We start from the raw sequence: 14,495 nt of genomic DNA on the forward strand, positions 1-14,495 counted from the left end.
GTATTCTTGCTCAGAAAATTCCATGGACAGAGAGGAGCCTGGCAGCCTATGGTCCATGGGGTCGCAGAGAGTGGGACATGACTTAGCGACTAAATAACCAACTACCCTATAGAATGTTTCGTTGAATCAAAAAAATGTGACTGGATTCGAAGCTAAGAACTCTGAACGTGAAGTTTCTTTTTCTATGTAGCTTTCTTGATTGTATCCTGAATGTATTTGATGTATGTCTGTAGCTGTGAGCTTACAGTAGTTACTTGTTTTGCTTAACATATATTGATTGGTTCAGCACAGCATTAGGGAATGATCTATGAGGTAAATGATAAATAGGCCTGTGTCTAAAGTAGGTGCTACAATTAAGGCTTGTACGAGGTTCATCAGGACCACCAAATATGGGTGTTTTTCAAGGGGTGCCTCAAAAGGGCTCTGACATGGGCTAGGTTTTAGAACACAGCCAGGCACGCTGGGCAAGTCAGGTGGGAGTGGAGTGCTAGAAGGGCGTTCACGCCAAGGGCCAGTATTATGTGTGAGAGGCTAAAGTAGCATGGTGCTCCTTGATCCCCAGCTCTATTCGTTTCCTTGGTTTTTGAGAGTAAACCTTAACAGTTTAGGTAGCAAGAGCCCCAAAACCCTTGTCCACAGCTATTCCGTTTCTGAATTTGAGCAGGGAGAGTTTTGGTGTGGCTATAATGAGGAATACCCATGGGAGACATCAGGGTTTGAGGCTCATGGTGTCAGAGGACAGAAGCCAGGTAGAGAAGGGCCTCTGTGTTGGGCTGTGGGTGGAGACTTTAGAGAGACACCGAAGGGTTTTCAGTAGTAGCCACGTGATGAGTACTTCGGCAAGGTCATTCTGGTGACAGTGTAGAGGATCTGATTTGAGGGATATGGGACTGGAGGCAGGCAGGCAAGTTGAGAGCCTGAGGAGTTGGTAAGTGAAAATAAGGAGAGGGTGGGTGGGATGCACAGCTGGTGGAGGGAGAAGAGGGACCAGATCCTTGAGATTTTAAAAACACTGGTGGAAGGGGAAGATGGTTTCCAGATTTCTGCTAGTTTGCAGAATTTGGTAGATGGAGATATTATTCATTACTTTAGAGGGAACTGGTGAGGAGCACATTTTAAGAGAAAAGATTAACTCTCTTGAAATTACTGAGTTTAAAGTAATGGTAGAATATATATATATAAAAGAGTATTAGGTGACTAGGGTAGGTGAGTATGTATGGTAACTATTAGAGATCCAGTCATCATGGTACAAACGTTGATTAACATACAAGTAGTTAGGACCCAGGGCAGGACATACAGAGGGAGAAAGGCAGTCAAGGTTAGGACCCTGCGGAGCATCTGTGTTTAAGGAGATGTTTGTGAAAGGGAAGTTGCTAACAAATTTGAACAAGAGGGAATAGTCAGAGAGGTAGGAAGACAACAGTGCTGACTTTCAAAGAGAAGGAAATAACGCAGAGGTGTCCTGTGCCATGGGGACCACCATTTAATCATGGGAGAGTAGTAGCCCATCCATCATAAGGTATTTAGTTTTCATGACTGAAGACTACTTCCAAGCCTAGCTAATTGTCTTGAAAATATCTGATGTTAGAGGGGAAGGGATGAATGGATATGTAATTGGATCAATTCAAATTGTTTCCTACTTCTGGAAAATCAGTACACCCGTGTATTGGGAGGGCCATATATTTTCATATGAACTAACACACTCTATCTTTACTATGTATGTGCATGCGGTGAAATTGGAGAACACCGTGTTTGATGCATTTTTGTCACCTACCATACAGTAAACATACTGACAGTTAAGATTTTCATTAAGGTAGAGTGCTTTTAATACAGGGTCTACTAGTACAGGTATGACAGTTAAAGGAAGATGTATCCTCTTGGGAAGGCAGATGTCCTCGATACGGTCTCAGTTCAGTACCTCAGCTTGGATCAGACTATGGGGATGTGCTCATGTTCACCCAGCCCATAAGATACTTGTTCACAATAAAATCCCAGAATGCCAAATATAAATAGTACAGTGAAACATATCTAAGCAGATAAGCTATTCATGCTTGTTGATCTCCACAGGAAAACTTTATAACAGAGTCGAAATAGAAGCATAAGGTTGGGGTGAATGGGGGGATCTGGGCAGGGCAATTGGCTGGAAAATCTTATTTTGAAGCTGGGAGAAGAAAATTTGCTTGTGTACCATATTCAGAGTCCTATTCTGGGTACTATAAGTAAGACAGCTGTCAGTGACCACCTGTGGTGAGTAGGTAGTGTGTAGGGTAGAGACACAAGTCAGTCGGTCTGCACTTGAAGGACCTAACCATCAACTAGGGGCCAAGTGCATCATCCCCCCGCCCTCCCCCGGAGCCTAATGACCAAGTGCCAGTAAGTTTTCCTGTAAGGGAACTGATATGAGCGATCTGTAAGGCCTTTGTATTAGTACATGATGTTTACTGCAAATGGTTTTTGAGATGCTTTGAGATGATACAATTTTCGTTTGAATTGGCAGGTTCTCCTGAAAAGAAAATTGAACATCCCTCCATGAATCAAGAAAATGGCACTGCAAACCCTATCAAGAATACAAAAGGAAGTCCAGTCTCTAAAGACCACCGGACTGGAAAGAAAACCTCAGAGAATTCATTAGTACGTGCTCAAGTGCAAAAGGGGAACGACGAATCCGAGAGTGATTTTGAGTCCGATCCCCCTTCTCCGAAGAGCAGCGAAGAGGAAGAGCAGGAGGATGAGGAAGTTCTCCAGGGAGAACAAGGAGATTTTAATGACGACGACACTGAACCGGAAAACCTGGGGCACAGGCCTCTGCTCATGGATTCTGAAGATGAGGAAGAGGAGGAGAAGCACAGCTCCGATTCAGACTACGAACAGGCCAAAACAAAGTACAGCGACACGAGCCCGGGCTACAGGGACTCCGGCGGTGGAGCGGTCCAGGGTCCTAGCGCAGCACTCCTCACGCCCGCCTGGGCGCCCTCGGATGTGGGAGCAGGGACTCCCAGACCCGAGTTTGATGTCTTTGGCGCTGTCCCCTTCTTCGCAGCGCAGGCTCAGCTGCCCCGCCAGGGGGAGCAGAAGGACCTCTCTCCGCACAGCCGGCTTCCCGCCACGGGGCTCGAACCGGAGGAATTCGATGTCTTCACCAAGGCACCCTTCAGCAAGAAGGTGATGGCGCGCGATGCGCACGCCGCGCCAGCTGGCCCCCCCAGCGTGGATGTCTTTGGCTCCACGCCGTTCCAGCCCTTCCCTCCGTCTGCCAGTAAAAGTGACAGCGGCGAGGACCTTTTTGGGCTGGTGCCCTTCGAGGAGATAACTGGGAGTCCGCAACAGAAAGTCAAGCAGCGCAGCCTACAGAAACTGTCCTCCCGGCAGAGGCGCACCAAGCAGGACGCGGCCAAGAGCAACGGGAAGCGGCACCACGGCACCCCGACCGGTGCCAAGAAGCCAGCCAAGCCCGCCTTCCGCACCCCCGAGCGGGCCCGCCGGCACAGGAGGGTGGGCCGCCGGGACTCGCAGAGCAGCAACGAGTTCCTGACCATCTCGGACTCCAAGGAGAACATCAGCGTGGCCCTGACCGATGGGAAGGACCGCGGGCACGTCCTGCAAGCCGAGGAGGGTCTATTGGACCCCTTCGGGGCCAAGCCTTTCCACCCTCCGGACCTGCCATGGCACTCCCCGCACCAGGGCCTGAGCACCGACCACAACCCGGTCCTGCCCGGGAGGCCCCGGCCGAATTCACTGCACGGCTCCTTCCATGGGGCAGAGGCGTTGAAAATGGATGATTTTGGTGCCGTGCCCTTCACAGAACTCGTGGTGCAGAGCATCACCTCCCATCAGCCCCAACAGCCCCAGCCCGTCGAATTAGACCCCTTCGGTGCTGCTCCGTTTCCTTCTAAACAGTAGAGGACTTCTGACGGACTCTTGGTATTAACTCCTGTTTCAAAGGAAAAAAAAAGTATGAATAGTTTTATGAATTTGAAAGAAAATTTATTTGTATAGCTCTTTATATCATTCATTCTTACAGGTCAATCAGAATAGGCGATTTTTAAATAAACCAAATAGAAAAAGGAAGTATCTGCACAGGGTAGTGACTCCACGTCTTTCCACGCAGGCGCAAAGGAAGCGAAGGTGGCAGGTTCTAACCTGGGGTTTCAGCTCCCCACCTGACCGCACAGAAATCTAGGGAACGCGTGTGGCCCCTGAAAAGTGACCGGGAGCTGTGGTGTTACTTTTATAACAAATCACTTTTGTGCGCACATCCCAGGCTCATTCCAGAATCTAGCATTTAAAACTAAGGTTACTTGTATATACACAAATTGCATTTGTGGATTTTTTTTTAATATCTCTTCTAATTTCCACGAGGTTAAAAAAAAAAAAATTCATTTCTCATAAAGAATGAGAAAGTTATCCAGAGAGTGCAGAGATTTTGTCCTTACACCTTTCTCCACAAAGAGGAGCCAGAAGTCACTGACTGTTGTGCCTAAAACTGTTTCATTAAAAAAAAACAAGTGCCATTAATATGGACTATTACATAGAAGCCTAGAACAAAAACTAGAGATAGCTAGTTGATGGGCAGAAAAATGGAGAGAAAAAAGGAATGATATAGAGGAGAGGAAAAAACATTCAGTAGTACTTCAGGAACACTTTATGTTCTGATTTTGAATGGCTTCTAGCTCAAAACTTTTATCATGTCTCTAGTAAAACAATTATTGGGAAAACTGGGAGTGAGGACAAGGTTCATAGAGAAATATTATTCTAGGGAAAAATATGTAGCTGAAACCCTGAGTTTCTGAGACGTTTACAATGTAAAATCATGTTGCATTTAATAATGTGCTTTATTACATAACCACCTTCACCAACTATTCCCCAAGTTGTCTGGTGAGCAGCAGTGTTGGAGTTAGGTCTGAAGGGTGGAGTAGTTTTAATACAGAGAACAGAAGAGCAAATCCCACAAAGCCTTATGGGCAGGCCTTGCACATCCTGCCGCAAGTACCTCTGCACTAATACCTGAGATCTGAGAGTGGCTGTAAGGTGTCAAGGTGATGAGGGGCTAGCATCTCAACTCTGCTAGTTAGCTGATTGTGACTTTAGTGAAAAGAACCCAGCTACCAAATTGCCTTTTGATTTTTACATTACAAATCCTAATTAGAAACTTGAGATTTTATAGAAGTTGTTTAATAAGGTAGAAATCATTAATGTGAATACAGTCTGTTTCTCCTGTGTCTCCAACTGTCCCTGCCTTGCAAGTGAACACTTAGAAGTTTCTAGAACCATTAAAGCTATTTACAGAAAAGGGTAGAAACTCCTATCAGCTTGCACTCTCCTTGATTGCTGTATTTTAAATTAATGCTTTGAGCCCAATTAAAATTTTATCAGTAATCTTATTAGAATCTCAATTATAGTGCCCCAACTGGGATGAGCTATTTGCCTGTTTTCACAGTCTAAACTTGGAAAGAAACAAAGTATCTGTAACTAAACCCTCTAAACCCTCTATGTTTTCTTGCTTCTCTCTTCTATGTTTTAAATCAGATACAGATTTGTGGACAAACAGGAAAGCAATGTGTGAATGATGTGTAGCAGAGACAGATCGATCATGAGAGTCATTTCTGCGTAAACGTTAGAGCCCAGCTGCACCAGTTTTACTTGTCCTTGTGCCAAAGGCAAATGTTATGTTTGCACCTTTTTTTTTCTCTTTCTGATTCTCAGGTTGATTAATACTGCTAATGCAAATGCTCAAGTAGATGTTCTTTAAAACTTTACAAAGTAGATTCAAGTGATACTTTCTTTTAAAAGTGAAGAGTTGATGATTACACATAGTTAATTCATGAACTACAGTAGGTTTGTATCAAACAGTCTGTTAATGAAAATCTGTTGGTTGATGTATATACAAGATGCTTCTTTGACTATTTTAGTCCTTATTAGCCTTTGTCTCTGCTAGACCTCATGAGTTTCATAATTTAGAAGGGGTACAGATGAATCAGTGTGGTCCCCTTGGGATGTAATATGAAATATCTAGAGTCTGTCAGATACCAAGGCCTTGCTTACACTCATTTTCAATACACTGAATAATTTTAAATGATTTAGACACTGACAGACACTTTGGCTTATAATTCTGGATAAATTCTAAAGAAACACTTTGACATTGTTTAAAATATTGACAGTCATACGTTTGTTATATCACAAATGACTTTCCTCTGGAGATTACAGCCAAGAGGAAACATTTAGTACTTATAGGGGACCCAATGGGATAGAAATGGGGAGATTCCTTTGTGTTGAAGTGGAGGAATTTTCCCAAGGAGTATAGGATTAGGGTCGCTTTCTGTTTCCCATCATGTTTTCCCACTACTGTTAGACTGTAGGTCACTCTACACAGTTGATGCCTGGCTAATTCCCTTATGAGAATAAAGCTCCCAAGACGTGTGAGAGAGCTTAATGCATACTTGGCACACAGCACTCGGTTTGGCTCTATTATGGGATGGTCCAGTTCTTGTATAAGGAAGGAACGCTGAAAAGAAATCATGTCTCTATTAATCAGCTATCCTCTGTGCTTTTTTAGCATGTAAAGTCGTCATAACTCTAAACCTGTAATACTTGAACATCACAAAGGGAAGTGACATATTACAAAGCTAGCAAAAGTCTGAGGCCAAAGTTATTTCTGTCCTAACAGCTTTAATCATGCTTCTTGGTTTTGAATTATCTTTTAAAAAGCGGACCATATGCTTAATTATTTTAATGTTACCACTTCAGCAAAATGTTAAGTGTTGAAAAGACCAGCTTCTATGGCACTGAGGAATGTTAGACATTCTGCTAGGACACAAAAGTTGCTTGGTATATATGTTTTAGGTGGAGGAGAAAAGGTGGTGGGCTGGGTGAAACTGACTAGAATATTTCCATCAGGAAAGTGTGATTCTTCCACTGATGTGACCTCCGCCCCGTGTGTGTGTGTGTGTGTGTGTGTGTGTGTGTGTGTGTGTGTGTACTTGGGCCCAGTTATGCCATTATTTGGAATCGTAGACAGAAGCAGCTTTGGATCCTCCCATTTGTCGTGTGACAGGGACAGACCGCTGTCCTCATCTTGCTGGTGGGAAACCCTCCTCTACTCTGGTGGGAAACCCTCCTCTACTCTGGTGTGCAGCAGGCAGAGCCCTTTCCTCCTCTCTGCTTAGCTTATTTTAGGTTGTGGTACTTCATATCAGCATTGAGAGAAGGTACATGTGTATTCTTATCACTGGTTCTGAGGAGTTTGGGTACATTTGTTTTAATATGTGTAGACTGTGCAGTAAACATTTTCTTTTTTTTTAAGCAAAATTACTTATCATTTATCATTTTAGGTCCAGTGTTGAGCTGACAGATCTACTGTGAGAATGAACTGACAGATCTACTGTGAGAATAACATAACGATAGTTTATATGAAAACTTTTATACACAGTGGGGTTTACACATTAGGGTAAATATATAAATCCGCACTTGCATGCACATGTCACATCTCTCTAGTGTGGAGTTAATGTGAATTTTTACATTTTGAATGGAATTGCAACCACAATCATTGCTAAAAGAACATTCACTCCTCGTGAGGGTTTACAAAAGCCACTAAAAGAATAAGGTAGACAGATGAAAATGCAAAGGGCCATCATTTGGGGTTATTTTTATTTAAAAATTTATTGTGCTACTTTTGAAAGAGAATTGTTTTTATGACTATGCTCTTTTTGTGATTGAAAAGTCATCTAATAGTAAGCAGTATAGTAATAATAATAGGCTACTTTTTAATTGCTGGCAAACAGCTTTAAGTGCACTTTCTTTGATTACACTTCCATTTTTTGTTAAACTTGAATTTTCTGAAGCCTTTTATGTACCACTAAGCAAATAATTTTAACTTTTAATAAACCTGATTTTCATCTTTATTATATTTCTAATTGTTAAGATCATACTTTCTAAAGTTAACTTCAATCCTCAGATACAGCTGGGAAACTGTTATGAAACAGCATCAGTTGCTTTTTTTCCCTCCTTCCTATATCTAATTAAGCACTAACTGATTTTAGTACTATATTGCCTTTACACTGCTTATTCTTATTGACTGAATCCTATCCCTCATTCACTTTGTTTTGTTTGAAACTTAAAGTTATTTTCTTACTGTATTTATCATACCTACTGTTTTAATAATCTGCTTTCTTTAAATGCAATAAATCCCAAATGGATTGCATATTCTTTATAATCAGTGACTTTGAGTTTTTCATTATTTGTCGTCTTATTAAAAGTTTTGGATGCCAACTTCTAGTCAGTTCCTTCATTCACACCACAGACATTTAAGCATCTATTATGCATGAGCTAACGGAGGAGAAAAATGAGTAAGATTAGATCTCTGGTCTAAGGAGCTCCCAGTTTTGGATTTAAGTAAGAAAATACATTTTGTGTTTGTACATTTGCCCTAGCATCTGCACAACCAAAATGATCATACAATTTGTTCAAGGATTATAATTACTGATACAGTGATGAAGGTATGGTAAAAACATAAGACTCTGAAGTAACTTTTGAATATTTAGCATAGTTTTTGCATTATATAAAATTTATTTTTTAAACTCTTTAAAAACTGATACCATTTTTCACTGTTAATAAGTATTTAGTTAAATAAAATAACTTGATTACAGATGTGAGGCTTTGGCATGTTAAACAGAAAACCTATTTATTGGATTGATGGACTAAGTTTGGTGTTGAGATCACAATATTATGTATTAGTCCACAAACTGGAGTTTCAGATTGGTGGCTTGTGGAAAGATTCAACTTATTTGTTAGATATGCACTCCCCCCCGCCCTCAGAAACTGTAACATTTATCTAAGGTTATATGGAAAAATAAGGGTCCTGTTTCTTTTTAATAAATTAATGGTACAAAGGAGCAAAATATCACATATAAGTTATATAAAATGCATAGTGTGGACCATGCCACTGTGCAAATTTGGTTATAGTTTTAACTTAAGAGAAGAATATATGCTTCAGTTAGAGCTGTTTACTTTGAGCAAGCTAATTTTGTTTTAAGAAAGTCCAACTCCAGCATCATATGTAAGATGAAGTTAATATTTTCCTACTGAAAGCATGAGCTTTTGAAGTTTTCTTTGTTGCACATTTGAAAGACAGTTCACTTTTGCTGCAGATTGTTGACACTACTGAATTTACATGTGTGCTCTGCAGTGTTTTTGATCCCGGGGTTGCAGAGTATAACTAGACTTTAGTGCTATCATGCCTGCCCTCTAAGGATGGAAGTTTCACTGTTCACAAGAGACCCCCACCCACAGTGTTACTGCTTCTCCTTCCTGAAAATGTTTTCTCAAAGGTAGTTTCAAGTTTGGGATCATTCTCTCACTCTCCTACTCAGCAAGTATGGTAAAGAATTTCAGGGGATGTTGGTACCCAATTGCATCTGTACCTCTTCTCAGTATAAACACAGTTACTGTGATAATGCACATAAATAAAAGACACTTCTGCCCCTCCCCAAAGAGCTGAGCTGACTCTTCATTGCACATATTCTGGCAAGGGTGAAACTGCCCAGAATGATCATTACAAGGGAATACAGATCTATTCGGCTCACCAGGAATCTAGATGTGCAGGCTATGCCCCTTGATACTTAATGCAGGGCAAGCAAAGGTTATCTCTAGGTCGGTACCTGCCAAGTGGAGAGCTGTACAGCTTTATGCCAGTCAATGCCAATCTTCAAATCGGTTACTCTGTCCAGGTGGGATGCCAAAGATGTGACACATACTCCCTGAAGCTTCATTCCTGATTCTAAAACATGATTGTGAAGCTGTTATGTATTATAAAAAAAGACAAACAGCACTTATATATTTAGTAAACCCAGTTTATTTACACATTTTGCCATGCAGCTCACTGAATTGCTCTTAGTGTAACAAAAAAAGACAAGCACTATCTTGCTATTTGAAAGCGGTTTTATGTAGAAAGATAATTCCCTTAAATGAGTTAACTACAACCTTACAAATCACTATAGACAATTTAAAACAGCCATGAATAATTTTAAAATGTAAAGTCTATACGTAAAGAGCTTTTATAGTTTACACATTGGTAAAATTAAAAGCAGTCTTTTTTACTACTTTTAATACTGTAGCTGACTAGTGTACTTTTAAAATCTTATTTTAATAAATCTACAAAAACAAAAATATACATTATTACAAGGCTCAGATTCATAGGCAATTTTTAAATATTTATTCTTTAATGTTTACAATGTCTTAAAATTTTTGCCAGTAGTGATGTGCACACAGTAGGTGGTCAATAAATGCTGATATACAGAAGTGCTTATAGTTGACAGCAATCCACATTTGTTCATTCCCTACTTTATAGTAAGTACATCATAGTAAAGATAAAAAAAACTTTCTTAAAATATTTTATATTTTCATAAAAAGATGAAATGTTTACAATGGTATAATTTAGTTCTCCTTTCAGTCAGACCTGTATGCTTTTTAAGTTCAAGAAGTCTTAAAATTGGTCATTTTTATCAATTAATTCAGAAGTCAAGGATTAAATAACTCATACACTGTAACAAAAAAGGACTTTTTCTAAAAATTGGAAAAAAATGAAACTTTAATGTTTTTGAGATTTTGTAATTAAAAATGGTGCCAGACCTAAAGTAGACTTTTCCTTCATTTTTAAATTAATTATAACTACTCAGTATATTGTTTAGCAAAAATGACAAAATATCTATTTAAAAGCAATAGTATCATGTAAGTCAATAGGGATACTTTAGAGAAAATATATCCTATTATCATTTCACCAAAATCTTCTTTCACTAAGCATACGGATCAAATTTCTGGCCATTTTCTTTTGGCCAGTTCTTTTAAAATAGCCATTTTCAAAGTGGTGTTCCATCAGAATAATGGGTATAATGTGGTGTGCCCTTAGTCTACTGGGGGAGAATTTGCCTTGCTGAGATACTAGCATGGGAAATTCATATTCCAGCAACACTACACTGAAAAGAGATACAAAATTTTACAGATGCATAAACTAGGGCACATTAAAGTAACATTCTAAATATCGAATGTTTAAGTGGCATTTTGGGAATAAACTTTACTATCAATCAACACTTCCTGATACTTAGAAAGTTCAATGTTTTGAATATACACCAGTAATTAAAGCAGCTGATATCAACCCATTCAGAAACTTGGATAATATTTTATATTCCAAAAAACAACATGTTTTTATGAATGACTGCTTTAAGGGATTTAACTTATGCAAATGAGAAGACCAGAAAACAAGGGTGCGAAGCTGTGGTATAGGGCAGCGAGATCTATTTTTTAATATATACAATAAAGTATCAGACCCAAATGTTAGCTAGTGTATATCAATACTGTTTGAGTTCTCAGCGCAATACTAACACATGCATACAGAGGGAAAGGCCAGAACGCAGGTGGATTAATCATGTCATCAAATGGGGCATCTGCATGACTTTGTTCTAAGGCTTAAGGTTCATTTCAGTGTCAAGAACTGGGCCATGTGGATTCTGTGGCCTTGAAAGTAGCACCATATACCTGGGAATACCCATCAATCAAGAAATTAAGACCGCAAACAGAGAGGTGAAAAGTCTGCTGTTATAGGAATTCTGGAGCCCCAAATCTGCCATCTATGGGCAGGAGCTCAACTCTTCTATATGGGATTAAATCATAATACTGGAAACTGAAAAGCTTAAATGGCCAATAACTTGGTAATTAGACCACAGAATTTGTCACCTGGTCATGTACTTGGTTCTTAGTATGATTTTTATTGGATGGGAAATGACAATGCAGTTCTTTTCCCTTTCTCAACACCTCTCTCAACTTGAAGAAGAGGTTTAAAGTTTTGTTCTAGCAAACTAAAAAGTCTAGTGCTCCTAAGAAGAGAACCTACCGGAAATAAGATCTGAAGTGCTGGTTTCTCACAAACCAGCCATAGAAAGGCTAGTGATTACTCAGAATCACGATCAGCTTGCTTTGAGCACAGGCCATCACAAACACTGCCTTGATTAGGCACTTAAACTTGATCATCTACTCTGTCTTCTATTAAAGGAACCATACAGGAGAACTCCACTTTATAACAGAGGTGAGCCCTTCCTAAGAAGTTAAGCTGGTGCTCAGGAAAGAGAGTACTGGCTTCACATTCAGGTTATTCAGATGATTCTTAGGGAATGCCAACTAAAATTTTCACTTTCTGTACAAGCAGCAAGTTAGTAGTCTTAAGGGCCCACAAAGCAGTTACTATTACTGATCCCCAAGTATATATTTCCATATTTATAAAATATTACTCACGATATTACCCAATCAGAGGGAAAAGGAAAAATGAATGGGAATCTTAGAAATGGTGGGGTCTAGAGCTCCCCATTATATATTGCTTAACAACTGAATACACCCAGGCGGCCATACCTGAATTCACAAATGTGAAACATAGTCAGGACAGGGTTTGCTGTGTCTATACTGCATGACATACACCGTCGACTGATGCCACCAATATAACATCACGACTGCAAGGATGTGCCAGATTTGGTGGCTTGATCCGAGGTAGTTTAGTTGTCCTGCAAGGGAAGGTAAAGAGAAAAGAGTACTGATTAGGCTAGAGTCCCTTGGACAGCAAGGAGATCAAACCAGTCCATCCTAAAGGAAATCAGTCGTGACGATGCATTGGAAGGACTGATGCTGAAGCTGAAACTCCAATACTTTGGCCGCCTGATACAAAGAACTGACTCTTTGGAAAAGACCCTGTTGCTGGGAAAGATTGAAGGCAGGAGGAGAAGGGAACAACAGAGGATGAGAGATGGTTGGATGGCATTACTGACTCAATGGACATGAGTTTGAGCAAGCTCCAGGAGTTGGTGATGGACATGGAAGCCTGGCATGCTGCAGTCCACGGGGTCACAAAGAGTCAGACACAACTGAATGACTGAACTGAACTGATTTTGACTTTAAATAAAAATATACTTCCATCTCTCACCTTGGAAATATGACTGAGCAGCAAAAAGATTTTGGCAGTCTCAGAAACTGAGATTAATTCAGACCCAAATGTTTTCTAAAAAAAAGATTAATTCATATTGAGTCTGACTTTAAGGTTGTATTCATGAAGAGTACTGGTGAATTTCAGAAATACTATTCTAAATGTCTTTTCAAAATCTAGATGTGGTTAATTTCAGGAATTTGACCTTTTGTCTCCCATGTCTCAACATATATATCTGGTGAGGAAAAGACAACATGTAAGAGAAGCAATGGAAATTAGTGCTACAAATCATGGAGTTGATTAGGCATGAAGCAGAGACACAGCTGTTTTTGGGTGTAAGTCTGTTTGAAGCATTTTAATTTTAAGCAGGTATGTAAGGAGACAGCTCAGACCTGCATCTTGTACTATCAGACAAATGGAACAAATAGAAAAATTTAATTAGTAATGCTGAAGCTCTAATACTTTGGCCACCTGATGCGAAGTCAACTGCTTGGAAAAGTCCTTGATGCTCGCAAAGATTAAAAGCAGGAGGAGAAGGGGATGACAGAGGATGAGATGGTTGGGTGGCATCACTGACTCAGTGGGCATGAGTCTGAGTAAGCTCCGGGAGATAGTGAAGGACAGGGAAACCTGGCGTGCTGCAGTCCATGGGGTCGTAAAGAGTAGGACATGACTGAGCAACTGATTAACAAGAACAAAAAATAGGTTAATTAACTAAGGCTGGTTAGTTTCTCTATGGGCTTCCTTGGTGGCTCAGACAGTAAAGAATCGGTCTGCAGTGCAGGAGACCTAGGTTTGACCCCTGGGTTGGGAAGATCCCCTGGAAAAGAGAATGACAACTTAGGAGAATTAATTTCTCTCTGGTTACAGTATAAATTCCAAGGAGATTAAATAACAGGTAAGAAGCATACTGAAAAATAACAAAATACCGAACTATAGAAATTGAAATGTAATTCCTGGTGCATCTATGGTCACATAAATATTCTCTAACCTTCTGTCTTCTCTACCAAGAACAATAATCAGTATAGTATGTAGATTTTAAAGTGTAAGTCAACAGAATCCTTTCTGTTCTTAGACTTTTATTTATTTACTTATTTTTGGTGCCATGGAACCGTTTAACAGCCTAGTGAAGTTCAGACTCATTTTTTTTTGTGTGTGTGTGTGTAATAAAGTTTTATTAAAGTATAAAGGAGATAGAGAAAGCTTCTGACATAGGCATCAGAAGGCAGACTCATTTTTAAAGCATAAAATACTGAGGATCATAAACCTGATCGGTTGTAATGCAAATATCACAGATTCACTGAATTCTGTCCATGGAGAACTTGGGGATCGTTGAACCCAACAAATGCCACTGTGATGTTTACATTAAAAAACAACAACAACAACAAACCGACATAAGCTGAGAGGAAGCTCTTAGGTTTGAAAGGTTTTTGATTTCACAGTATTCACCCCCCGTCTCCCCACGACTACAATGTGCTTCTCTTTAGAGCCAGGTCCTCAGTGAGGACCAGCCAGACAAGGTTTCTAAGCCATGCAT

General features: G+C 40.1%; 2 protein-coding genes across 8 annotated transcripts in view; one reads left to right on the top strand and one right to left on the bottom strand.

Annotated features, from left to right (window-relative positions):
• Positions 1-9,480, top strand: part of BMP2K (BMP2 inducible kinase) — a 118,284-nt gene extending 108,804 nt beyond the window's left edge. For 2 of the 3 annotated variants that reach the window (XM_024993099.2, XM_024993098.2), the window contains one exon: positions 2,498-8,209. In XM_024993099.2, the coding sequence (XP_024848867.1) occupies positions 2,498-3,900 (1,403 nt within the window). In that variant the 3' untranslated portion in view covers positions 3,901-8,209. Of the gene's footprint in view, positions 1-2,497 lie in introns of all 3 variants that reach the window. The other variant, NM_001304265.2, reaches the window with a different exon arrangement.
• The window catches only part of PAQR3 (progestin and adipoQ receptor family member 3), a 32,738-nt gene continuing 20,051 nt past the window's right edge, over positions 1,809-14,495 (bottom strand). Inside the window, exons 6-8 of one of the 5 annotated variants that reach the window (NR_198864.1) lie at positions 12,394-12,542; positions 9,654-9,772; positions 1,809-3,931 (exon numbers count right to left, since the gene is read on the bottom strand). Coding sequence is in view for 2 of the 5 variants with exons in the window: in XM_010806259.3 (XP_010804561.1) it covers positions 12,400-12,542 (143 nt within the window). In the remaining 3 variants the exon portion in view is untranslated. Of the gene's footprint in view, positions 3,932-9,653; positions 9,792-9,831; positions 12,543-14,495 lie in introns of those variants that run through there. The other 4 variants (XR_807452.4, XR_003035029.2, XM_010806259.3 and 1 more) reach the window with 4 other exon arrangements.

Source organism: Bos taurus, chromosome 6 (assembly GCF_002263795.3).
Source record: "Bos taurus isolate L1 Dominette 01449 registration number 42190680 breed Hereford chromosome 6, ARS-UCD2.0, whole genome shotgun sequence".
NCBI lineage: Eukaryota > Metazoa > Chordata > Mammalia > Artiodactyla > Bovidae > Bos > Bos taurus.